Here is a 27201-nt window from a genome sequence, read left to right as displayed (position 1 = left end):
GTGTGGATTCAGGCCTCAGGCAGATGCCTTCCCTTCTGTGAGCTGAAATTGCTGCTTCTGCTGTGAAAAGAAGGGGTAACAGTGCCAGCCCCCTAGGGATTGAGGGTAAGGAAACTCTACGAGATAACCCACAGGCACACCTACACGGGGCAATGATGTTCTTCTTCTGTCCCTACTCCCTTTTGCGGCTCTTCTTACTGGTGTTGGTCTCATGGGATCAGAAGCCTGTGACAGGAGTCCCTTGTGTGGTCCCTGGAGTCCAGCCAACCTACACTTGAACCCAGCCCCACTACTTCAGCATCTTGGACAGGTTTCAGAACTCTTCCAACCCTTGTCTTCTTCGTCTGCCAGGCTGTGGGGGTTACCATTAGACACCTGCACATGCAGCACCTGTGACTGTTAGTCGTCCCCTCACTGAAAGAGCACTGGCACTCTTGCATCCTGAGCAGCCTCTGTGGATTTCACTTGTCTTACCCAGGGATTGAAGGATCCAGAAACATATTCCTCAGGTGACACCTGCTCTGTCAAACCAGACCCACTGCAGGACCAGGTGTGAGGGACAAAAGCTGCAGCAGCCTGGCAGAGACTGTGGGAGCCCTGGGGCTTGTGTGCCGCTTAGCACTCCGCAGTTCTGGGGAGCGCAGGCCCTCCCCAGGACCAGGCACACACCTGTCCTGTCCTGAGAACATGCCCTGCTGTGGCACATGGTGGTGCTCAAGTGACTTCCTGTCAGCCTTTATCATTCCTGAGGTTGTCCAGGAATTTGGATTTGGCTTTTGATATTTGAGCTTCAAAAAATAGAGAATTGTAACAGATGCACAATAAATGTAGCTACATTTATTTATCTCTAGTATGGGAGACATGGCACACACTGTCCTGCAGGTCACAGGGAGGCAACAGCAGGAGGGACTGATGGCATTCAGCATGGATTTGAAAGGTCAGGCTTTGAGAAAATTAAGCCCTAACATTAGCCCAGGGCACCCCTCGTATGTCTTGAGGTGGCTTCTTCCCTGGACATCAAGAATGGTACTAGTTGTGTACCCTCCTTGGGAGAGGTAAGGAATTAGTCACACCACTCATTTCTGTGCTTGATGTTCAGATGAGGGGCTTGTTGGAGAAGGGCTTGAGTGACACAGCCAGGTGTGCAAGGACGGGGTCACTGGAGCAGGAGGTGCTTAGGATGCACTGCTCAGGTTTGCTGAAGGGGAGAGGTGAGACCCTCTAGGTAACAGCAGACACACCACAGTTACAGTGACTTCTGTGAGCTTATAGCATGGGCTATTGTGCAGAATTGATTCCAATAAGCCTCTCTTCTTGGTTGTTTCTAAGCTCCTCTCATATGGGCCTCGAATTCAGATTGGTAGCATAAACTACGGAAGTGATGCCAGAACATCTCTGTTCTCATTGTTGGAATGGAAACAAAATGAGGGTGTCCCCAAGACACTTCAGACACCCAGACCTCCACTTCTAGGACCTGCTGGGGTTGGCCACTCTTCCCATGAAGAGCAGACAGCTGGTGCGGTGCTCGTAGATGAGGAAAAGAAAGGGGCGGTCGACAGTGAAGCGGACTTGGGTGGACAGCGGCATGAACCCCACCGTGGTCACAGCGGTGGCTTGGGTGCCTTCCTCGTTCACTGTGATCGTGCCTTGGTGCTTGAACTGTTTAGAAAGGAAAGTTATCAGATTCTAGAGGTCAGCACACAGAGGGCTAGAGTGCCCAGCACAATCTCATATCATTCAGGGAAAGGATCCAAAGACAACATGTAAGGTGGAAATCACAGCTGGTCAGAGTCACCCTTGAAAATATCTGTCACCACCTGTCAAGAGCAGCCATTGCACTTAGAGGCCGGGTGGTGTAACTCTAGGGTCATGTTCCCTCTTGGCAGTGCCTGTGGTCTGAGGGTCGTGGGGGCTGGTGCAGGATAGCCACCCCAGCTCCAGCTCTCCACACTGCTGTGCACTTCCCCGGGACAGGGAACTGGGTCTGCTGCACTGTTTGGACTGAGCGCCTGATTGGTTTAAGTATGTGTGTAGTGTGGTGTTTAATGGCTCTTTCATGATTCGGCCAGGGGTAGCTATTTCCCAGACTGGAACACATGTCTTCCCTGTCTCTGGTGTCAGTGGGAGTGGTGCTCACCCCATGGCTGCTCTTGGGACCTCCCTTCCCACTAAGTGTCTGCCAGGTGCCGTGCTCTCCAGCTGGCTCCACGAAGCTAGGCTTCTGTGTACCCCAGCCAGGCCAAAGAGCAGACTCAGCACCCCAAGCTGGGACGTCAGATTGGGGAGTGGGTAGGAAGGGCAAGTGGAAGTGGGACTGTGCTGAGACAGACCCTGGGGACGGGGCAAAGGGTTGGACAAGGGAGTGGTTACCAGGTCGATGGCGATCCTTTGGTCTGAGATGCCTGCCATGTTGCCGTTTTTGTCAAACAGTGTCGTGATCCCCATCGACTTCAGGGACTCCACTAGATTGTAGTTCTTCTCCAGCTTGAATTTCGGCAGAAGCACTTCTCGAGTTCTACACAGAAAAGGAAAGGGGGGCCCAATTTTATTGAACCACAAGTTACAAAAGAATCATGATTTTCCCTTTAAAGGGCCATGGGTTACATTTATCACAGAATTGATATAGCACTTATTAAAATTTATATTCCGGGACTGTCAGTTGAGGATTTTAGGAAGCGCATTCCATTGTAATTCCACTACTGAAAACTGAGGCTTGTTTTCTGTTGCATGGTTATTTCCTTGAGACTGTGTGGTTTGTTTCCTATCTTCAAGGTTAGCAGCAGAACTTTTCCTGGTTTGTGGTTTAAAAAGGCATCTAAAATAATTCTCTGGTTTAGTTCCCCAATTTTAGGCATTTGGTTTTTTTGTTTGTTTGTTAATCAAAGAGTTGAATATCTGGTAGTGTACTTTTTTTTTTTTTTTGAGACGGAGTCTCGCTCTGTCGCCCAGGCTGGAGTGCAGTGGCCGGATCTCAGCTCACTGCAAGCTCTGCCTCCCGGGTTCACGCCATTCTCCTGCCTCAGCCTCCCGAGTAGCTGGGACTACAGGCGCCCGCCACCTCGCCCGGCTAGTTTTTTGTATTTTTTAGTAGAGACGGGGTTTCACCGTGTTAGCTAGGATGGTCTCAATCTCCTGACCTCGTGATCCGCCCGTCTCGGCCTCCCAAAGTGCTGGGATTACAGGCTTGAGCCACCGCGCCCGGCCGGTAGTGTACTTTTAAAAAGAATCTTTCCCGTATATACTAGACAATGCTGAACATTCTCAGTCTTTGCCTCAACTTATTGAATCCCTAAGGGGGTGGATAGCAACAGTAGTGCCTGTGGAGTCAGTCTGGCACTTTGCAAGGGATAAAGAGATTTAAGCTGCAATCCCAGCTGGATAGGCAGGAAGGCTTGATCTTCTTTACTCTTGTACCTAGCTCATACCTGGCACCAAGTAGGATCTCAATTAAGTCAAATGAGGCCAGGCACGGCGGCTCACGCCTGTTAATCCCAGCACTTTGGAAGGCCAAGACAGGAGGACTGCTTGAGGCCAGGAGTTCAAGACCAGCCTGGGCAACACAGCGAGACCTCATCTCTACAAAAAAAAAAAAAAAAAAATTAATTAGCTGGGCATGAAGGTGCACGCCTGTAGTCTTAACTGTTCAGGAGGCTGAGGTGAGAGGATCATGTAAGTTCAGGAGGTTGAGGCTGCATGAGCCATGATGATGCCACTGTACTCTAGCTTGGGTGACAGAACAAGACCCTGTTCCAAAAAAAAAAAAAAAAATGCAGTCCTTTTCTCAAGAGCTGCCGGGCTGCAGGGAGGAATGGAGGGAGGCAGCTACAGAAGGGACGTTGTTAAGGAAAAATTCATAGAGCATGATGACTGGCTGCCCAGGCAAATACCTTCCTCTAAGAGCCCACTTTTCTCAGTTTGGTTGCATATGTTTGTATTCTTGTCCTGTACGGAGGCTCAAACCAGAATCACTTCTTCATATGGCCCTAGCCAGTATCCAGTAAAACAGAAATAAGACCTCTCGATTCGTTCTGCTATGACCCCATAATAATCTCAATAAGTACTTAACAGGCCGGGCGCGGTGGCTCAAGCCTCTAATCCCAGCACTTTGGGAGGCCGAGACAGGCGGATTACGAGGTCAGGAGATCGAGACCATCCTGGCTAACACGGTGAAACCCTTCTCTACAAAAAAAAATACAAAAAACCTAGCTGGGTGAGGTGGTGGGTGCCTGTAGTCCCAGCTACTCGGGAGGCTGAGGTAGGAGAATGGCGTAAACCCGGGAGGCGGAGCTTACAGTGAGCTGAGATCCGGCCACTGCACTCCAGCCTAGGCAACAGAGCGAGACTCCATCTCAAAAAAAAAAAAAATAAGTACTTAACAGCTGCAGTTTTAACTACAGAGTAATGAATAATAATAGACGAAATCATAAATGATGTGTCCTCAGTACGCTAAGAGGACCTTGGAATTTCCTGGGCAGGGAAGAGTTGAACCAGTCTTTTTTGAGTGCCTCCTAGGTTCCAGGTACTGGGAGGGGCGCTCAGCATTGCTGATTCTGTTATTTTATCACAGCAACCCTGGAAAGTAATGGAATTATCCCCATCTTAGGAATGATGAAACTGGGACTCAAAGCCACAAAGCAAGTACATAGCAGAACTGGGATTGTTTCCAAGCTGTCTCTAAGTCACCTGCCCCTAACTTCTGAAACTGGCCCCTGGAGGGCGGATGTGTCCCTTATGAATGCTCTCTAATCATCTCTCATGTCAAGCAGCAAATTGGAGCTGAATTAACAGAGTGGCCCTGCATGGAAATTCTTGGGTACTTGTACATAATTCTCCCCTTTTAAAAAAATAATCAATTTTCCAGTATTCACAGACACCCCCAGCATCTGGGAGATCAAAAGAACAAACACACAGCATGAAGTACCTGTTTGTCATGCTTTTTTGCCATCTCTCCACCACCTGGGGTGTCAGTTGTGCTTCGAGGATCTTCATCCCAGACAACTTGTGTGGGACCACAATTAGCATACTGATGCCCCCCACGTATTCCAGCTGGAGGACGTCGCAGTCCAGCTCCTGGTCATTTGCTGCGAGGAAGTTTCCCTTGGTCTGCATCATGGAAACCTTGACCACCTCTCTCTCATTCAGCCGGAAGTTGTGGTTGTGTGTCATTTCCACTGGGAATTTATTCACCCAGGATCCTGTAAAGGCCACAGGAAGAGGCTGTTATGAGACGGTTCCTTTAGGGAACCTTCATTCTCACCCTTGAGAATGAATCTGCTTCCCCTGGAGGCCTCGTTCAGATAGCCTGCAGAGCCGACCCCACAGGCTCTTGATTCCTGAGGTCTGGTTTGGGCTGAAATTTGCACTTCTAACAAGAGAGGTTAAATAAGAGGTTACCTGGACCGAATGGTTTCTGGATTATAATGGGTCTGATATGAACTAATTGTTTGACCACGGTAAGACACCTAACTTGCTGTGCTTCTATTTCTTCATCTGTCAGATCTGTCAAATGAGTAACTTTGGGCTCTTTTCAGCTTTTATTATTATTTTTATTATTATTATTATTTTATTTTTTTTTTGAGACGGAGTCTTGCTCTGTCGCCCAGGCTGGAGTGCAGTGGCCAGATCTCAGCTCACTGCAAGCTCCGCCTCCCGGGTTCCCGCCATTCTCCTGCCTCAGCCTCCCGAGTAGCTGGGACTACAGGCGCCCGCCACCTCGTCCGGCTAGTTTTTTTTGTATTTTTTAGTAGAGACGGGGTTTCACCGTGTTAGCCAGGATGGTCTCGATCTCCTGACCTCGTGATCCGCCCGTCTCAGCCTCCCAAAGTGCTGGGATTACAGGCTTGAGCCACCGCGCCCAGCCTATTATTATTATTATTATTGTGTTTTTTGAGACCAGGTCTCGCTGTGTCATGCAGGCTGGAGTGCAGTGATGCCATCATACCTTATTGCAGCCTCACACTCCTAGGCTCAAGGTATCCTCCCACCTCAGCCTCCCTCCCCAGTAGCTTGGACAAGCACGTGCCACGCCTGGCTGTTTTTTCTTTCTGCCTTTTTTTTTTTTTTTTTTTTGTAGATGGGGTCTTGCTGTGTTACCTAGGCTGGTCTCAAACCCTTGGCCTCATGCAATCCTCCGGCTTCAGCCTCCCAAAGCACTGGGATTATAGGCATGAGCCACCCTGCCAGCCTCAGCTCTGTCTTGATGGCCTTCATCCCTCACACTGTGATTCTGTAGTGACTAACAAGACATTTGGGTGATGCCATGTGTTGCCCTTAGGATCACCACTGTAGATATGGGGACAGTGCTGTGTATCCAGGAATAAGCCCATGTCTATTTTAGCTCTAAGATGTGAGTAACTAATAGTGATGGGTGACTAGTAGTTGAGAACTGGCCATGTGCCAGGCATTCTTCTCAGCACCTTTCTTGTATTATCGCATTTCTGCTCCTAGCGACATGCAAGTTGTGTGCTTTTTGTTATCCCCATTGAGGAAACAGGCACAAAGAAGTGAAGTAACTTGTTCAAGGTTTCTAGCTGGTGGGTAGAGCAGCCAGGATGAAATGAGCAGGAGGTGTCTTGGAGGTTGAAGTACCAGACAACTCCTGCCTGCCTGTGAGTGAAGCTCAATTCCCTTCTCCCTGAGTCTGCCTCACCCAGGGTTTCTCAACCTCACCATTTTTGACGTTTGGGCCAGATAATAGTCGGTGGTGATGCGGGCTGCCCTGTGCATGGTAGGGTGTTTAGCAACATCCCCAGCCTCCTCCTTCTAGATACCAGTAATGCTTACTCCAGCCCCCCAGGTTGTGACAACCACAAGTGTCTTCAGACCTTGGGGACACAGTTGCTCTGTTGGGAATCACGGCCCTTTACAGTTTGGATGGAGCTGTCCCACGTCTCCTGGGATTCTTTCCTTCTGACTTCCTCCCTAGAGCGTACCTCTGTTTATTGTGCTTTACAAAGTGATTATCACATTCAAAATTAGAACAAAATTAGTAATGGAGATGATTTCATATGAAATTAAGTGAAATTAAAATTACAATTCTAGACACTCTTCCCCTTTGAGAAGCATCCTTGAATGATTGGGTAGTCCTAGCATTTGATCCCTTGTGATTCCCAACATTAAGTGACTATTTTCATATGATGGGGAAAGGAAGCAGAAGCGCTTGCATGTGTGTTTACACTGTGGTGTGACACGGGTTACTGTGTTTAGGAGAATGTCAACTGACCATGCCTGGTCATTTCTCCACCTCCATGCAGGCAGAGATGGTTCGCTGCTGTACTTCTCTACCTGTCCCTGAACCCTCAGCCAGGGCTAGTGCAGAGGCTCTTTGGTGTACTTGGGGGAGTAAACAGACCAGTAGGACGGAGGACTTTGATGCTACCAAAAAGGCTTTTGCCAGCCTGTTCTGAAGTCAGTCCTAAACATTGGTTATTTGCTAGTAGAAGTAAAATAAATGTCACTAACAATATCATATATGTTTAACATATTGTACTAGTATTGTGATCTACAGTTTCATTCCCTCGAATTCGCTGAGCTCTTGCCATGTGTCACTCTGTTGCATCACCATCTCTTATGGTTCTTCCCTTGGCCCTGTCAGAGTAGGTGTTATCTCTCTGATAAAGATAAGGAAACTGAGTCATAGAGATGTTGAATGACTTGTCTGAGGTCACACAAACGAGAAGTGGTGAAACCAGGGCTTAGGCTCTTGTTTGCTCAATTCCAAAACTTGTACTGATAACCAGTAACGAAAAGGATATGTGTGTTCATCGTGTACATGTGGTCTCTGTGTGTGTGTCTGCCACAAGCCTGTTAAAACTCAGCCTTTGATTCCACCCACAGGAGGCCAGCATTGTGCCTTCCCTTGGGGTGGAAACCTGGGTGTTAGAGCGGCCCTGCTTGGTCTATCCAGCAGAATACCTGCCTTGTAGAGCTGCAGGGACCTCAACCAAAGCACAGAGCAGGTGTGTTGACGGATCAGGAGGGGCTCTGGCCCCCTTTCCGTGAACAGAAGCCAGCAGCTGGGCGGGGTCTCCTTCCTTCGCCTGGGCTGCTATAAAACCACAGGGGCTAACTGGCGGAAAGCATTGGCCTCCAAGTCTTCAGGGACTGCCCTTTGCGGGTACCTGGTAGTCCTTGGTGGCAAAGAGAAGTGGTTGTGTGTCCCCGCAATTAGTCCTGAAGCCAAACCATTCCTCGTGTCTCCCCTTCTGCACTCTCAGCTTAGAGAGTAAAGTAGAGGTTTCCTCTGGTCTGGTCCAGGTGAGGGTATTTGAAAAGAGAGGTTTGGATTTCACAAATCCATGCTCATTTATTCATAGGATTCCAGGGGTCCTATGGGTGTGGGGTGACCTCCTTAAAAAGTGCCCTTGTGAGGCCGGGCACAGTGGCTCACACCTATAATCCCAGCGCTTTGGGAGGCTGTGGCAGGTGGATCACGAGGTCAGGAGATCGAGACCATGCTGGCTGACACGGTGAAACTTTGTCTCTACTAAAAATACAAAAATTAGCTGGGCCTGTAGTCCCAGCTACTCGGGAGGCTGAGGCAGGAGAATGGCATGAACCCTGGAGGCCCCAGAGTTTGCAGTGAGCCGAGATCGCACCACTGCACTCCAGCCCATGTGACAGAGCGAGACTCCATCTCAAAAAAAAAAAAACTGCCCTTGTGCTCAGCCCAGAACAGTTGCTGGGGAAATAGTAATTTATTTCTCCATCCCACCTGCCCAGTAGTTCAAAAGTATCCTGAAAAGCACTTGTAGATGTCAATGTCAGCTGTTTAAGCTGAATAGTTCACAGGTGCATTTCTTTAGCCTTTTGTGTATATTTCCTCTTATTGATAATTGGGAAAGGAAAAGAGAAAACTCAAATCCAGGCTGGCCATATGCTAAAACAGTTTTGGTATTATTTCTTCCAGTTTAACAGATTGCTAGTGATGGCCTGCCTGGGTTCAGCTTTGGCTCTGCCCCTTAATAACTGGATGCCCTTGGATCATCATTTTACTTCCTTTTTTTTTTTTTGAGATGGAGTCTCTCTCTCTCTCTCTTGTCTAGGCAATGGCACAGTCTCAGCTCACTGCAATCTCTGCCTTCCAGGTTCAAGTGATTCTTCTGCCTCAGCCTCCCAAATAGCTGGGAGTACAGGTACCCACCACCACGCCCGGCTAATTTTTGTATTTTTAGTGGAGATGGGGTTTCACCATGTTGGTCAGGCTGATCTCGAACTCCTGACCTCAAGTGATCTTCCCACCTCGGCCTCCCAAAGTGCTGGGATTACAGGCGTGAGCCACCGCTCCCGGCCCATGCTTTTACTTCATGCTTTGGTGGTTTCCTCTGTAAAATGGGGATGCTATAACAGTGATGATCTCACAAGTCTCTGTTAAAGCACAGAGTTAGGGCTCAGTAAGTGTCAGATGCTACTGTCAACTTCAGCTTGGCCTTCCCTGTCCCTGTTCCAGAGTCAATCTTGTGTTTTGTTTTCCTGGATAAATTATAGCTACCGTATGTGGGCATTCAATCTACCCACATACAAAAAGAGTATGTTGTGGGTGTGCTCTGAGAACTGTAAAGGTGCTTCTTACCTTTGAAGTAGATGCAGTTGAGAATCATCATCTGGGTAGCAGGGTCTATGTTTTCCAGAGCATCTTTTATGAGGCCCTTGGTGAGCTTCATGATGTGGTTGTTGGTTTTTGATATGAATGCAGGGTCTGAGAAGTCAGCCACCTGGGCCTCAGCAAAGTAATACTCTCTTACTTTAGTTTTGAAGTCAGGCAGGATTGGAAACTGCTTCTGAATATAAAGGTCATTGACTGACCGCAGTGTGTACCCAAAATTCCTCCTGAAGAGGCGATGAGTCAGCTTACGGAAGAGATTATGAATGGTCATGATTTCATACTTGCTGCTGGCATTAACAAAGTCTTTAAAATGGAAAATCGAGTGCACTTGTTCATGGGTCTCTCCCTTCAGACCTAAGGAAATCATACCCATCGCAGTAGAAATGCCAACAGGTGCTATGAAGATGTTATCAAAAGTGTTGACCTGGTCTTTCAGCACTCGGTAGAGGTTGAAAGCGAACTTGGCGTTGAGGATGTTAAGGCGCTGGATCCGGCTCTTGCCGTGAAAAAGCTGGAGGATATTCCCAGCACTTGCATCAGAGTCTGTCGGGGAAACTGACAGACTGTCAATGATGTCGATGTAGTCGTCGTCTTCACTGAGTATCTTCTCCAGGTCCAGATAGTCGTCGTCCTCCTCCCCCTCTGGAATCCAGTCGTTGGTGACGGTGTTTTCCTTGTGGAAGTCGGCAGGGAGAAGAGGCATGCTCAGGTTATTGTTATTTAACTGCTCCCACTGGGGATCTGCAGACTGAGCAGTTTCCCCTCCTTTCTCAAGCTGATCCAGTGGACCTTTGCTGCCACCCCACACAGATGTTACGATGAGGAAAATGAGAAGTGGGTGGAACGAGTGTTTCATTTTGGCAGAGCTAAAGCTGGGAGGGAAGACAGAACACAGTGAAAGGCGGCCTGGCTGATCCACACCCCGCTGCAGCATCCACATGGCAGGTTCCCTGTGGCTTTGACCCAGGAGGAGGCCCTCACAGCATTAGTTCTTAACTGTTTTAGGATCGTGGACTTTAAGAGAATCTGATGTAGATAAACAGGCACCCAACCTTTGATGTGGGACTCATAAACCTCACTGAAGGATCCATGGGCCCCTTGATGAAAATCCCTTCTTTAAAGGTTTGCAAAACTAACCTAGCATCCTAGGAGCTCAGGCATCCCGGGGAGGAGTTTCTTTTTCTCCAGACACCTTGTCCACCACCGCCAGACAGTGTTTAGGGACCAGAGACAAAGTTCCCACCAGGGGCTCGTGGACCAGTCAGGGGACAGATGGTTCAGACATGCAGTAAAGCAAAGACTCTGAAAATAATGCTGCCAGAGCAAAAGGGGGATACGGAAAGGGGTGTGGTCTACCCTGTGTGGTAGGAGTGGGAGTGCCCAGAGAGTCAGGGAAACTTCACCAAGAGCTGGGTTTGAGTGGGGCACCCAGGGCTGGTGACTGGAGAGCACCCAGCAGGGATGTGCTTTAGAGGGACTCACACATGCCTGTGTGACTCACACTATTCTACCTTTGCAATGGAGATGCTGTTGAAAAATGTCCATGGGCCAGGCTTTCTGAAAACAGATACTCTAAAGATACTTGAAATTTGTGTAATCTTTGGGGTTGTTTAATATGTTGTGTTTTTTTGTTTTGTTGTATTTGGCTTTTTTTGTTGTTGTTATTTTTTGAAATGGAGTCTCGCTCTGTCACCCAGGCTGGAGTGCAGTGGCATGATCTCAGCTTACTGCAACTTCGGCCTCCTGGACTCAAGCAATTCTCATGCCTCAGCCTCCCGAGTAGCTGGGACTACAGGGGCCCGCCACCACGCATGGTTAATTTTTGTATTTTGTTTAGTAGAGTTTTGCCATGTTGACCAGGCTGGTCTCAAACTCCTGACTTCAGGTGATCCACCCACCTCAGCCTCCCAAAGTGCTGCGATTACAGGCATAAGCTACCACACCTGACCTGGGGTTGTTTAATTTGCATAAGATGTGGAGCTTGTCTGGTGCTGGGACCGCCTCAGGGTGTAGTGAGATGATATGGTGGCAGCCCCAGAGGTGGTATCACTTGCTATAGGTATACTTTTTTCTCCTTTGTATCTCTTAGACAATGGCTGCCACTGCTGTCAGGAGCAACTAAATCTTCTGTGTTACTGCTTCTAACACAGGGTTAGAAACAAGAGATAAGGTCTGTGTGAGGGTGATGTCAGCAAGCTCTTACTCAAGACCTGAGGGGCACTCCCTTTATTTAAGTAAACAAGATAAGCTTTTAGCACGGAGGCATTATGGTAATCCTGCTTTCCTCCCTGACTGGTTCAGAGGAGGATCTGACTTGGCCTATCAAATCTGTTTTGGCTGCCAAATCCTTTGTCTTTCTCTTGCTTACTTCCTGGTTGTTAACCGCACTCTGGGTAGATGAGCTTTGATGCTTCCATGTTTTGCCAGGACAGTGGCCATAAGTGTTTATAATGCTGACTCAGACAGGTAATATGTGGTCCCAACTTCTAATCACCCCAGAAAGAACTGCCAGCCAGGCGCTGTGGCTTACGCCTATAATCCCAACACTTTGGGAGGCCAAGGCAGGAAGATCACTTGAGCCCAGGAGCTCTAGACCAGCGTGGGCAATGTAGCAAGTCCTCGTCTCCATGAAAAATTAAATAATTAGGCCAGGCGCGGTGGCTCACGCCTGTAATCCCAGCACTTTGGGAGGCTGAGGCGGGCAGATCACCTGAGGGTTGGGAGTTCGAGACCAGCCTGGCCAACATGGATAAACCCTGTCTCTACTAAAAAATACAAAAAAATTAGCCAGGTGCGGTGGCGCATGCCTGTAATCCCAGCTACTCAGGAGGCTGAGGCAGGAGAACCGCTTGAACTCGGGAGGCGGAGGTTGCAGTGAGCCGAGATCGCACCATTGCACTCCAGCCTGGGCAAAAAGAGCAAAACTCCATCTCAAAAAAAAAAAAAAAAAAGAAAAGAAAAATAATTAGCCTGGTGTGATGGCACACGCCTGTGGTCCCATCTACTTCGGAGGCTGAGGTAGGAGGATCACTTGAGCCTGGGAGGTCAAGGCAGTGAGCTATGATCACACCACTGCACTCCAACCTGGAGGATAGAGTGAGTCCTTATATCAACAAAACAAAACAAAACAAAACACTGCCTTTTGTTAAGCTTATTTTGTGTCTATGACCATTTCCTATTAGGTAGATATTTGAGGGCCAAAATATCTGCTGCCAGTTGAGGCCAGGTAAGAGTTACTGTCTGCTCTTGTTAGGCAAATATTTGAACTCATTAGGCCTGAAGATGGGGTAACTGTTCGGATACTCTGCTTGAAATGCTGTCAGTGTGGTTGATGTTGATAATGGCCTCTGTTGGATGCCTGACACGCTGTATAAGGCGCTTTGTGTAACTCAGCTTCATCCTCCCAGCATTTTACATATCAGGAGACTGAGCCTTTCGTCACTGTCACGAATAAGTGGCAGTGGCTAGATTCGAACCAAGTTGGTTGAGCCTCTAGCCCACATCAAGCACTCTGCCTTGTTCACCCTGGAGTACCAGAATGCTTCCAGACTCCCTGGCCGTGTAGAGCAGCTTCCTAGCTGTTTTCCCAGTGTCAGTCCCCTTCCTTGGGTCTTCCCTTTATAATACTGTTGAAATAGTAAACTCAAAGTTTGTTTTAGTCACAACTGAGAAACACTTTTGAATTGCACATTTTGGAGCAGGAAAGTCACATTGTTTCTGACTGAAAATGCCTGTTGCCTTTTCCAGGTCCCCATCTCAGCACCTGCCTGAGGCTACAGTGCCGCTAGTTTACACACAGGAAAACAGTTTCTAGAAACGATTTCTTTTTATTTTGAGATGATGGGGTCTCACTCAGTCACCCAGGCTGGAGCACAGTGGCACAATATTGGTTCACTGCAGCCTGTTCCTCTCAGATTCCGGAGACCCTCCCACTTCAGCCTTTCAGGTAGCTGGGACCACAGGTGTATGCCACCATGCCCAGTTAATTTTTTGTATTTTTGATTGAGATGGGGTTTTACCATGTTGCCCAGACAGGTCTCAAACTCCTGAGCTCAGGCAATTTGCCTGCCTCGGCCTCCCAAAGTGCTGGAATTACAGGCATGAGTTACCATGCCCGGCCTCTAGAAATGATTTCTAATGTATGTATGTAGCTGCAAATAGAACTGGGTCCAGTTTCTGAATGGAATCAGGCATCGGTATCAATAGCAATACACTTTAAAAAGTCAGGAACAAAGAAAGTAAGCAGCTGGTAGAAGGCTTCTTGCCCAGCTACACTTCAAGTGTCCTCCTCTTATCACTTCTTGGCCGCCTGGCTAAGATCCAGAAGAAGAAGACCAGGCATAGGGGCTCATGCCTGTAATCTTAGCACCTTGGGAGGCCAAGGTAGGAGGATCGCTTGAGCCCGGGAGTTCAAGACCAGCTGGAGCAACATAGCAAGACCTCATCTCTATTTTAAAAAAGAAAGCCAGAAGAAGAAGGAACAAAGGGGGAAAAAGTTTTTGTCTCAGATAAAAATAAGGTTAAAGAAGAAAACAAAAACTAACTTAAAGAAATAAACATATTCAGGAAAATGCATCTGAGGCCCGATAGAGTGGCAGAGTAAAGACATTCATGTTTTATCCTGGTATTCAGAAGTTATATTTGGAAACTTCTTTTTTTTTTTTTTTTTTTTTGAGACGGAGTCTCGCTCTGTCGCTCAGGCTGGAGTGCAGTGGCCAGATCTCAGCTCACTGCAAGCTCCGCGTCCCGGGTTTACGCCATTCTCCTGCCTCAGCCTCCCGAGTAGCTGGGATTACAGGCGCCCGCCACCTCGCCCGGCTAGTTTTTTGTATTTTTTAGTAGAGACGGGGTTTCACCGGGTTAGTCAGGATTGTCTCGATCTCCTGACCTCGTGATCCGCCCGTCTCGGCCTCCCAAAGTGCTGGGATTACAGGCATGAGCCACCGCGCCCGGCCTTGGAAACTTCTTATACCCTGTTCCCACATTGTCTGATGAAAAGCCAAAAATAGTTTTCATCATTCCCTTACCAGAGGAAGGAGAAAATATGTCCAATATCTTTTATGGATTGAAATTAAAGATCTGAAGGTAAATCTTCCTATTGTTTTGCTATTTAGTATAACAAATGTAGAAGACGTTTAAAAACTGTCACTAGGTTGTGATTAAATCCAGATGACTATTTGAAGAGCAACAATATATTTTAAAGATAAATCATTCAAAAGTTTTTCTTTCTTTTCTTTTCTTTTTTTTTTTCCTGGGAACTTCATATTGTGCTTTCTTGCTAATTGCCAGAGCTAGGTTGGCCTTTTCAGTCACGCATCAGAGTGTAACACTTGATAAACCATCGTCCGTCCTGACGTATGGTCTCCAGGCCCAACAGAGCAGGCAGAATGGGAGAGAAGTAACTGCCTAAAGTTTGGAAAACTTTTTGTTTTGAAATAACTTAAAACTTTCAAAAAAGTTGAAAGAATAGTGTAGTAGAACAACTCCTATATACCCTTACCCAGATTTACCAGGTTTAAAGTTTTGGAACCTTTGCCCTGTCATTTTGTGTGTGTGTGTGCGTGTGTGTGTGCGCGCGCGCGTCTGTGTACGTGTGTACTCACATGCATGAACGTATGCATTTTTTCTTCTGGACCATTTGAGAGTAGGTCTCCTATATCTTGTTCCTCTAACCTTTTTTTTTTTTTTTTTTTTGATGGCGTCTCACTCTGTCGTCCAGGCTGGAGTGCAGGGGCACGATCTCTGCTCACTACAACCTCTGCTTCCTGGGTTCAAGCGATTCTCCTGCCTCAGCCTCCTGAGTAGCTGGGATTATAGGCACGCGCCACCACGCCCAGCTAATTTTTGTATTTTTCGTAGAGACTTGGCTTCACCAGGTTGGTCAGGCTGGTCTTGAACTCCAAACCTCGTGATCCGCCTGCCTCTGCCTCCCAAAGTGCTGGGATTATAGGTGTGAGCCACTGCTCCCGGTCCCTCTAACCTTTAATACTAATACTTCACGGAAAATACCTAAAAGCAAGTATATTCTCATACATAATCACAGGACAGTTACCCAGTTTGATTAATAAAAGTACAATACTTTCTTCTGTTCCATAGTTCCTATTCTAATTTTGTCAACTCTCCCAACAATGCAACTGACACAGTTTTATAACAGGCAGATTGAAAAATGAAACCATTTCCCACTTCTAAAAGGTGTAGAAAGCTTCTGAATTCTTAGTTTGCTAGAAAAATGAACCAGTTGCCTATCTTTGAATACCACAAATAATTTATGATCAGCAGAGATATTAGAAACCCAACTTACCTCTGTGCTTCTGAGAAGTGGCGCTTCCGAGATGAAAGCAGCCAAGGTCATCAGTGGGGTTTCAATGTGAACTTTGGTGCTGGGCTGTTGCTGCATATTTTCCAAAGTAAATATGTCCCAATCCAAACACCAGGCAACTAGCTTGGTCAGCACAAACCCCCTCAGCTGTGCCTTTGTTAACTGCAGAGTGGCTTGCAGCTCCTCATCTCCAGTTCTTACAGCTGAGATTTTGAGTATATGACGGTTACTGTGTTAGCATGCACTCATAGCCTTGGTGCAGGAGCAGCCCTTCCTGAGGTCATCACATAAACAAGGGGCTCTTCTGGCCTTTGAGGACCAGGCTGCATTGAGGGTAGCTGAAAGTAGAGACCATGCATCTGCCTCCAACTGTGTCTTCTCTTCTGGGATGATCACAGCATCTGCCCTCCACCTGCTCTCCGGGGTTGATGTGGCTGGCTCAGCCACTAGGCTGGTATCTCCATCCTTCCAAGAGCTTGTTCCTTAGTGAAAAGTGGAAGAGAGAGGACAAAATGAGTGGCTTACGGAATAAGGAGACCGTGGCATGGACCTTTCTCCAGTCAAGGGTTGCTGTGTTTGTTGCCAGTAGGTGCAGCCCAGTACTACTGTCTGTTGTGGGACAGATAGGACTATTATTGAGTAGTGCTTCCCAAACTCAGGGCCACTTAGGCATTCGTGGGGATCTCTGAGGCTGTGATACATTTTGTGATTCTGTTTTTGGGTTTTTTTTTTTTTAGATACTTTTGCGCTGCTGCCCACGCCGGAGTACAGTAGTGCGATCTCAGCTCACTGCAACCTCTGTCTCCCAAGTTCAAATGATTCTCCTGCCTCAGCCTCCCAAGTAGCTGAGATTATAGGCACGCACCACCACAACCAACTAATTTTTTGTATTTGTAGTGAAGACGGGGGTTTCACCATGTTGGCCAGGCTGGTCTTGAACTCCTGGACTGAAGTGATCTGCCCGCCTCGGCCTCCCAGAGTGCTGGGATTATAGGCGTGAGCCACCATGCCTGGCCCTATGTGTTTTTTGAGACAGGGTCTCACTCTGTCACCCAGGCCGGAGTACAGTGGCATGATCTTGGCTCACTGCAGCCTCAACCTCCTGAGCTCAAGCAATCCTCCTCACCTCAGCCCCGCAAGTAGCTGGGAATACAGGTGCATACCACCATGTGTGGCTAACTTTTTGACTTTTTTGTAGAGACAGGGTCTCCCTGTGTTGCCCGGGCTAGTCTTGAATTCTGGGGCTCAAGTGATCCTCCCGCCTCGGCCTTGCAAAGTGCTGGGATTACAGGCATGAGCCACTGTGCCCAGCCTTATGATAATTTGTTTTTTAATTTGTGTTTTAAATTTTATGATCTAAAAAGTTTTAAGAATATTCTCGATTGTCTGGAAGATCAGCTTATCACAGAGACTGCTCCTCGAGAGCGTGTTTGGGAGTGTCGGCACCCAGAGTCTATCTGAAGGGAGAATGTGACTCCTAGGAGAATCTGCGGGTGTGCAAGGGGCCATGGGGGTGTCTGTGCATTGCTCTGTTTGAGAAATTCCAGGGTGTAAAGGTCCATTGTGTTCAGGACACAGACCAGTGGTTGTGTTTGAGTCTGGTTTTGCATTCTAGCTTTGGTCAGAGCTATCTTCTTAGAGCCTTCATCTGTCACACACAATACTGAGTCTTCAGCATGGCACCGTAGGCAGAGACTGCTGCCTGAGCCCACACGCCTCCAGGGGCCACCTCCCTCAATCTCTATCTTGTTCTCACACATGCCAAGCCTGGCTCCAGCACAGCCCTGGCACTTGCTATTCTTTCTGCCAAGGGCACCTTCCCTGCAGACCAGCAGGTGGCCGCTGCTGTCACTGTTCGCTCTTGGTTTCACTGAGGCGTCACCAGCCACCCTGGCTGAAGTTGCCCCTTGGCCTCCAGCTCTCAGTGTTCTGCTCTCTGAAATGAGGGTGACAGTTACATCTACTGCATGAGGTTGTTGTGAAAATGAAATGAGATAGTGAATGTGTGGAAAGCATGTAGAGTGGTGCCTGGCATTCAGGAAATGTTAGTCCTCATCGTTTCATGGTGTTACATATTTATTCACAGAAATGGTCTGGGAAGGGACACAGCATTCGTTTTCATGCTATGTACTTCTTTGACCTTTTTCTATGTGTATGTATTACTTTTGCTATTTTTAAAGCCAGTACCGGCCAGGTGTGATGGCTCACACCTGTAATCCCAGCACTTTGAGAGGCCAAGGCGGGTGGATCACTTGAGGCAGAAGTTTAAGACCAGCCTGACCAACATGGTGAAACCCCGTCCCTACTAAAAATACAAAAATTAGCCGGATGTGGTGGCACACGCCTGTAGTCCCAACTACTCAGGAGGCTGAGGCAGGAGAATCGCTTGAACCTGAGAGACGAAGGTTACAGCGAGCCGAGTTCGTGCCACTGCACTCCAGCCTGGGTGAGAGTGAGACTCTATCTAAATAAATACATAAAGCCAGTATGTTTCCTTCCTATCTAGATTTCTGATCATGTAACCCACTATTGAAAAAATTTGATTTCAATCCCTCTTGACATTGACATTTTTCAGTCATTTCCCATTTGGTGGTAACAGCTTGTATATGGCTTTAGCCCCCACTGTAGAGTAGTACCTCCTGTCACACATACTCCATTGTTCTTTTGCAGTTTCAAGGCTTGTCTCATGGGTAGATATTTTTTCCAACTTGAAAAAATTTTTTTTAGTTAGAAAAAAGTGGGGTCTCACTATGTTGGCCAAGTTGGTCTTGAACACCTGGCCTCAAGCAGTCTTCCCACCTTGGCCTCCCAAAGAGCTGGGAAGACAGGTGTGAACCACCTCATCCAGCCTTGTCCATCTTTTAACATGAAATTTTAAAAATATACAGAGGGGCCAGGCACAGTGGCTCATGCCCGTCATCCCAGCAGTTTGGGAGGCTGAGGCAGGAGGATCACTAAAATTCGGAAAACTTTTTATTTTGAAATAACTTCAAACTTTCAAAAAAGTTGAAAAAAGACTGTAGTAGAACAACTCCTATATACCCTTACCCAGATTTACCAGGTTTAAAATTTTGGAACTTTTGCCCTGTCGTGTGTGTGTGTGTGTGTGTGTGTGTGTGTACACGTGACTAGCTTGGGCAACATAGCAAAACCCATCTCTCTCTCTTTTTTTTTTTTTTTTTTTGAGACAGAGTTTTTGCTCTGTTGCCCAGGCTGGAGTGCAGTGGCTCAATCTCAGCGTGCTGCAACCTCTGCCTCCTGGGTTCAAGTGATTCTCCTGCCTCAGCCTCCCAAGTAGCTAGGATTACAGGCACCTGCCACCATGCCTGGCTAATTTTTGTATTTTTAGTAGAGACAGGGTTTTACCATGTTGCCCAGGCTGGTCTTGAACTCCTGACCTCAGATGATCTGCCCACCTTGGCCTCTCAAAGTGCTAGGATTACAGGCATGAGCCACTGTGCCCAGCTAGCAAAACCCATCTCAAAAAACAAAAAAGCATTAACTAGGCTATGATGCTACACACCTATAGTCCCAACTGCTCAGGAGTCTGAGGCAGAAGGATCACTTGAGCATGTACAGTGAGCTATGATTGTACCTCTGTACTCCAGCCTGGTCGACAGAGTGAGACCCTGTCTCTAAAAAAATACATATACGTACACAGAGAAATCGGAATAATTGAATACTAAATATCCATACACCCACAACCTAGGTAGAATAGTTAATATTTTGCCATATCCACTTAATTCCATGTGTTGGGGGCTATTTTCCTGGAGTGTTTGAAGGTGAGAAGACATCACTCACTTCTGCCCTGGGCACTAGCACCAGTGTTTCTTCTATCGAAGGGTCTCTGCCCTGTGCTGTGCTACCATCACTCCTGGGAAGATCACAGGCCTCACATATATCACATGTCTAGTCCAACTCAGATTACTCCATGACTTCAAACATGTATTTTATGGCTTTTTAATTTTTATCTGGTCAGGGTTTCATGCATTGCATTTGGCTGTTATCGCTCTTTAGAATCCTTTATCTATTTCCGTCTTTCCACTTCTCCCCTGACCTTTATTTATTTATTTATTTATTTATCTATTTTGAAACAAAGTCTCACTCTGTTGCCCAGACTGCAGTGCAGTGGCGCTGTCTTGGCTCACTGCAACCTCAGCCTCCTGGTTTCAAGCTGTTCTCCTGCTTCAGCCTCCCGAGTACCTGGGACCACAGGCATGTGCCACCACACCCGGCTAATTTTTTGTATTTTTAGTAGAGATGGATTTTACCGTGTTAGCCAGGCTGATCTCGATCTTCTGACCTCGTGATCTGCCTGTCTCAGCCTCCCAAAGTGCTGGGATTACAGGTGTGAGCCACCACGCCTGGCCTGACCTTGATACTCTTTAGGAGCGAGTAGGTCTCGTTTCTGGAGACTAGAGCAGTCTCAGCCAAGACAGTGGCCAGCAGGCCCGGAGAAGTCAGAGAGCAGGGAGAACCTATAGGGCCACTTTTAAGCTGGAGTCCTCAGGAGGGAGCCAAGAAGTTCCCAGGGTCAGGAGTAGGATCCCAAATCAAAGATAGAGTCCACTTCCTCTTTTCAGTGTCAAAATCACTTTGAGCTTCCCAGCCACGTGGAGCTGCTGTTCTCATTGAGAGGGAAGCATTCTAGAAGCTTGACCCTTTCCATAACCACCAAAGTCTAATTCTCTTTAGAAGGTGCCAGAACCTGTTAGCCACATAGGCCTTGAATTGCAGTCTGGAAACCCCTTCATATCTCCACCATCGCTTATCCAGGGAGGCCGATCACTTCAGAGCCAGTCAGTCCCACAGTTGCGTATTCTTACTCTCACCATCCTTGGCCGCTAGCTGAACTGGAAGCCCCTTGTCAACTGTCCTTTTGTGGCCACATCGTGTGCGGCTCTAGATTTCCTGCCCTCTGTCGCGTCCGTCTACTGTTACCCTCCACACAGCACTCTCCAAAGCTCCCCACCTCCTCAGCACCTATCCAGAGCCCACTGTGCACCCCCAGGTCTTGGCCCACTCTTCCCAAGGACACAGTGCCCTGGTGGCTCTCAAGCAGAGGTGTGGAACCTTCTTCCACACAGGTTGCCAAGCCCTTGACCGGCACCTGCACCCTCCCTTTGATTGTAAAAGGAACAAGTTCATGAAAGAGCTCCAGGAAATACAGACATTAAAGTAGAAAAGTGAAATCCCTAGCAACCCAGAAATAATATGTGGCTGCTTTTTCCCATCTTTGTTCTATGCATATATGTTTAGATTTTTAAAAATCTATATCATATTATTTATGCATTTTGCTTTTTTTTCACTTGACATATTGTGATTTCTACATGTGTCACCAAATAGTCTTCGAAAATATGATTCTTGGCTGAGCACAGTGGCTCCTGCCTGTAATCCCAATGCTTGGGGAGGCCAATGCCAGAGGATCTCTTGAACCTAGGAGTTTAATACCAGCCTGGGCAACATAGTGAGAGCCTTTCTCTACAAAAAAATGTAAAAAATCAGTAAGGTGTCTGTTTGCATGAAAAGAGAAATAATAATAATTAAGCCGGGCATTGGCTGCTACCCCATCTGGGAATTGAGTAAGTAGCACCTCTACCTGGTCACTGCACTGTCTGGGAAGTGAGGAGCACCTTTGCCCAGCTGCTGTGCAACCCTCCAAGTGTGAATTGGCAGCCTTGTGTGTGATCTTTCTCCCTTCCCCAAGTTTGCATTTTCAACATTAAAGTTTACTTTTAAATTAAAAGTTTAGAATTGGAAAAATAATAATAATAATTAGGCCAGGTGCAGTGGCTCACACCTGTAATCCCAGGACTTCGGGAGGTTGAGGTGGGCAGATCACTTGAGGTCAGGAGTTTGAGACCAGCCTGGCCAACATGGTGAAACCCCGTCTCTACTAAAAATACAAAAATTAGCTGAGCATAGTGGTGCACACCCATAGTCCCAGCTACTCGGGAGGCTGAGGCAGGAGAATTGCTTTAACCTGGGAGGCAAAGGTTGCAGTGAGCCAAGATTGTACCTCAGCACTGCAGCCTGGGCGACAGAGCAAGACTCCATCTCAAAAAGTATAAATAAAATAATAATTAGCTGGACATGGTGGAGCACACCTGTCCTCCCTGCTACTGGAAAGGCTGAGGTGGGAGGATCACTTGAGCCTGGGAGATCGAGGTCAATGCTGCAGTGATCTGTGATTGTGCCACTGCACTCCAGCCTGGGTAACAGAGTGAGACCCTGTCTCAAAAATAATTAATTATACTTTTTTTTTTCTGAGACGGAGTCTCACTCTGTTGCCCAGGCTAGAGTGCAGTGGCACCATCTTGGCTCACTGCAAACTCCACCTCCCGGGTTCACGCCATTCTCCTGCCTCAGCCTCTGGGTAGCTGGGACTATAGGCACCCGCCACCATGCCCGGCTAATTTTTTTGTGTTTTTGTAGTAGAGACGGGGTTTCACCATGTTAGCCAGGATGGTCTCAATCTCCTGACTTCGTGATCTGCCCACCTCAGCCTCCCAAAGTGCTGGGATTACAGGCATGAGCCACTGCGCCTGGCCAACTTATTACACTTTTAATATACTGTTACTTATTTAAATGCCCCTTTTAGGTGGACATTTAGTGTGTTTCTATTTATTTTGCTGTTACAACATTTTTGTTCCTAAATCACCTTTTTAAATTTTTTTGGATAGATTTCTCAGGGATGAGATGTTGGGTGAAATATGCGTGGGGGTATTGAGAATTTCTGATGCATATTACCAAATTGTTTTCAAAGAAGTGTTGTGACGGTTTACAGTCCTGCCTGCTGTGTGTGATGTGTCACAGCCCATCCCGTTGTACCCTCCTTGCTTCAAGAAATGATGTCTTCATCTCTCCCACCTCTCTGTTCCTGGCCCAGTGCCTGAACCATACTGGGTGCTTATAAGTGTTTGGGGGTAGCAAAGCCCTCGCTTACCACAGACTCAACATCACTGATGGAAGCTCAACGTCCACTGGGGGGTCTGTAAGGATCAGCCTGTCCAGCTGGGTATCATGCACAAGTTAAACCTTTTGGTGTTTTTGAGAGGGAGTTTTGCCCTTGTTGCCCAGGCTGGAGTGCAATGGCACAATCTTGGCTCACTGCAATCTCTGCCTCCTGGGTTCAAGCAATTCTCCTGCCTCAGCCTCCCGAGTAGCTGGGATTACAGGTGCCTGCCACCATGCCCAGCTAATTTTTTGTATTTTTAGTAGAGATGAGGTTTCACCATGTTTGCCAGGCTGGTCTTGAACTCCTGACCTCAGGTGATCTGCCCACCTCAGCCTCCCAAAGTGCTGGGATTACAGGCGTGAACCACTGCGCCTGGCCAAGTTGAACCGTTTATATCACTGATGAGTCTCTCCCTGCTTCCCACCAGCATCTGGAGCAGAAACAGGGACAACAGCCCCTCACCTGCACCTGAGCAACTCTGCTTTACCTGTTACACACATGGGAATTCTGCCCGAGATTGCTGTTTGGAAAATTTGTGCTGCCTGGCCCATGAGAGTTCTTGTGCTCTCCTCCCTGCCTCCCCAGCAGCATCCCTTCCTCCCAGCTCTGGCTCGCATCCGTTGTTTGCCTTTCCTATGCATTTGTTGCCCTCCACAGTGCCAGGCTTAGGACCTAATGCTCCTGTGGCTGAACAGGCTGCCTTCTCTTCGCTCCTGGCTAAGCTTTCCTCTAATGTTAGCTCTGAGACCCGTGACACCTTCTCTGGGAACTCCACCCCACTGTAACTGTTGCTCACCTGCCTCTAAACTAGACAGAAAGTCCTTCAAGTGCAGGAACAGGGCTTTTACCTCCCTGGCACAGCACCTGGTGCACACTAGGGACTCAGTACATGAATGGATGGACAATGCTTATTGGCAAAATTATCACTGCTCAGTGTGCCTTTTCCTACCCAGTCTGAGTCTCTGAGAATGCTTTTGGAGAATGAATCTGTGGTTACTTTTACACCTACAGGGATTAGGGTTTCCTGAGCAAATAACCTCCTTTCTCCCTCTCTTCTTGGCACATCAGCTCACCCGACGACTGCCACCCATCAAAGAAGCTAAGCCTCGGTTACAGAAGCTCTTCCGGGACTTCTGGCTATATTCTGTTCTGATGGGATTCGCTGTGGAGGGCTCAGGTAGGGGGATAATCTCTCTCCCGGGGAAGATGGAGTGCAGACTGAAGATAAAGGTGAGGTCAGAGCCCATGTAATTACGAATGTGAGCATGTTTAAATGAGTCCACATGCAGCTGCTTCTTCCTGCAAGTATTAGCAAGTGTTACTGTCCCCACATGTAGTTTAGGGTGCTGAGAATGCCACACACCTTAGGAAAAGTCTGTCCAAGTTAGGTAATAGACTCATTTCTGTGCCTAGTTTTTGGGATAATTGTCTCAAAGGACCCATGACTATAGAAATTGTCAGTCGACCTCACTGCTGTGCTTTCTGACCAAGGTGATTTCCTCATTTGTGTTCACTTTATTGCAGGACTCTGGCCGGAAGAGTGGTACGAGGGGGTCTGTGAAATAGCCACCAAGTCCCCCCTGCTCACCTTTCCCAGCAAGGAGCCACTACGGTCTGTCCTCCAGTATAACTCAGCCATGAAGAACGACACGGTCACCCCTGTAAGGATTCACATCTCATTTTTACTATGCTCTCTGGGCAAATTAGGGCAGATCCTTTCATTGCCATTATTAACACATGTTGCCAGCCACTGGGACCTGTTTGTCCTGGGAGGTGCCCCCTGAGCCCTCGGATGTTTCTCTCCCTCCAGGCTGAGCTGAGTGAGCTCCGCAGCACCATCATCAACCTGCTGGACCCCCCTCCCGAAGTGTCCGCACTCATCAACAAGCTGGACTTCGCCATGTCCACCTACCTCCTCTCTGTGTACCGGCTAGAGTACATGAGGTACACGTACCTTCACCACCATGCACATCCACATTTGAGCAGGGTTTTCATTTCTGTGCCCTCGTAAGCATGATACTTTTTTCAGCTCCTCCCAAGACGTGCAAACGTTCTGAAAAACCAAGCAAAAACACCTTCTACTTTTCTCGTATGCCCCTCCTTCATGACCACCAAGTACCATGTCTGGTAACACCTCCCAGTATCTAAGCTCCGCATCATCCCCTCTCTAATAGGAAACAGGCTTCTGGGCAGTCGCAGTCAGTGTTGTGAACTCAGCCCACAGGCTGAGCGAGGCCCTTCTGAGGACCCAGCCTCACTGAGTGCGTGTCTAGGACACTCACGGAGCTGCCCAGAACCACGGTTGAGTACAGACAGCAAATGCAACATGAGGTGGGGCCGGCTCCAAAACAATCCTGCATGTGGCCCAATGCTCAGGACACACCTGTGGCCACAGCAGTCCTAACAGCAGTAGTAACTCTTTGGAGCTACAGCTGTTACCATGTTGACCTCAGAAGTAAACGTGGATTGAGTGCCTGTGCTGTACCAGGTACTGTGCTGCATTACCCATGTTTACCACTCCCGACATGCCTGTGAGGTAGGCAGTGTTATATAGACCCACTGTGCTGAGGCCTCAGGCACCCTGGGATAGCAACTGAGTACATTGTCTACAAAATGATGATTCCTGTCATTAAGAAAATGTCAAATTACACTCAGCTTAAGTCATGGGAGAGTGCAGATAAGTCATAGAATAATTCCTTTCACAAATGATTTGAAAAAGAAAGTGTTCCTTAAAGAAAGGCTATTTGGAAAACACTATTTTAGCCTTTCTTTGTTGCCACCAACCCTCTGGTAAAATAGTCCTTGAAAGCTCAATACATAAAAGGAAGGCAGGGTGCTTTGGTTGCTTCGGAATGCACCCCACCCTCCTGTTCAGTCTCCTCCTCCCTGCCCTCAGCAGCCCAGGGCTCCACACAGAGCCAAATATGGAAACCCATTCTCCCCAAGTCCCACAGAGCCAAGGGAGTTTTGACTTTGTTCTTTTTTCATTATAAGTGTCTTTTATTTTGGCCGGACATGGTGGCTCACACCTGTAACCCCAGCACTTTTGGGAGGCCAAGGCGAGTGGATCACCTGAGGTCAGTTTCAAGACCAGCCTGGCCAACATGGTAAAACCCCATCTCTACTAAAGATACAAAAATTAGCTAGACATGGTGGTGGACGCCTATAATCCCAGCCACTCACTTGCCTCACTTGCCTCAAGTGAGATAAGAGAATCACTTGAACCCGGGAGGCAGAGGTTGCAGTGAGCCAGGATCGTGTCACTGCACTCAAGCCTGGGCAACAGAGCAAAACTCCATCTCAAAAGAAGAATGTGTCCTTTTTTTTCAGTTATAAAAGTAATATAAGAAAATTGCACATGCAGCCAGGCGCGGTGGCTCACGCCTGTAATCCTAACACTTTGGGAGGCAGAGGCGGGCGGATCACACGTCAGGAGATCAAGACCATCCTGGCTAATACGGTGAAACCCCGTCTCTACTAAAAATACAAAAAATTAGCTGGTCATGGTGGCGGGCGCCTGTAGTCCGAGCTACTCGGGAGGCTGAGGCAGGAGAATGGCCTGAACCCGGGAGGTGAGGTAGAGCTTAACAGTGAGCCAAGATCGCACCACAGCCCTCCAGCCTGGGTGACAGACCGAGACTCCATCTCAAAAAAAAAAGAACATTACACAAAAATGGCTAGGTGCGGCCGGTCGCAGTGACTCATACCTGTAATCCCAGCACTTTGGGAGGCCGAGGCAGGCAGATCATGAGGTCAGGAGTTCGAGACCGGTCTGACCAACATGGTGAAACCCCATCTCTACTAAAAATATAAAAATTAGCTGGGCGTGGTGGCACATGCCTGTAATCTCAGCTACTCAGGAGGCTGAAGCAGGAGAATTGCCTGACCCAGGAGGCGGAGGTTGCAGTGAGCCGAGATGGCACCACTGCACTGCAGCCTGGGCGACAGAGTGAGACTCTCTCAAAAAAACAAATGGCTAGGCAGTGGCTCTTGCCTATAATCCCAGCACTTTGGGAGGTGGGAGGATCACTTGAGCCTGGAAGTTTTGAGCTTGTGCAATAGAGCAAGAACTTGTCTCTACCCAAAAAAAAAAAAAAAAAAAAAACCGTTGTGGTGGAACATGCCTGTAGTCCCAGCTACTCAGGAGGCTGAGGCAAGAGGGTTGCTTAAGCCTAGGATGTTGAGGCTGCAGTGAGCTGTGATCAAACCACTGCACTCCAGCCTAGGCAAAAGACACTGTCTCAGAAAAACATTATTTATGCAAAAAATGTTTTATGCAAAATCTTGCAAAATAAGTAGAGAGAGAAAAAAACCACTGAC

General features: G+C 47.8%; 2 protein-coding genes across 7 annotated transcripts in view; one reads left to right on the top strand and one right to left on the bottom strand.

The window, feature by feature from the left end:
• Positions 1-27201, top strand: part of PI4KA (phosphatidylinositol 4-kinase alpha) — a 150377-nt gene that overhangs the window by 67531 nt on the left and 55645 nt on the right. For all 5 annotated transcript variants that reach the window (XR_004442559.1, XR_004442560.1, XR_004442558.1 and 2 more), the window contains exons 20-22: positions 23950-24058; positions 24406-24542; positions 24692-24825. Coding sequence is in view for 1 of the 5 variants with exons in the window: in XM_033234040.1 (XP_033089931.1) it covers positions 23950-24058; positions 24406-24542; positions 24692-24825 (380 nt within the window). In the remaining 4 variants the exon portion in view is untranslated. The remainder of the gene's footprint in view (positions 1-23949; positions 24059-24405; positions 24543-24691; positions 24826-27201) is intronic.
• Positions 818-16172, bottom strand: SERPIND1 (serpin family D member 1). Of its 2 annotated transcripts, none has more exons than XM_033234064.1 (5): positions 15906-16172; positions 9572-10476; positions 4922-5195; positions 2371-2515; positions 818-1659 (listed from the first exon to the last, which is right to left on the bottom strand). In XM_033234064.1, the coding sequence occupies exons 2-5, from the start codon at positions 10458-10460 to the stop codon at positions 1468-1470; spliced, it is 1500 nt and encodes a 499-aa protein (XP_033089955.1). In that variant the 5' UTR covers positions 10461-10476; positions 15906-16172; the 3' UTR covers positions 818-1467. The 2 variants fall into 2 exon arrangements, with proteins under 2 accessions (XP_033089955.1, XP_033089957.1); XM_033234066.1 differs by lacking the exon at positions 15906-16172 and adding an exon at positions 10742-10872 and having other exon boundaries at positions 836-1659.

Source organism: Trachypithecus francoisi, unplaced genomic scaffold, assembly GCF_009764315.1.
Source record: "Trachypithecus francoisi isolate TF-2019V2 unplaced genomic scaffold, Tfra_2.0 Lachesis_group14, whole genome shotgun sequence".
Taxonomy (NCBI): domain Eukaryota; kingdom Metazoa; phylum Chordata; class Mammalia; order Primates; family Cercopithecidae; genus Trachypithecus; species Trachypithecus francoisi.
This window is presented reverse-complemented; position numbering and strand designations above follow the sequence as displayed.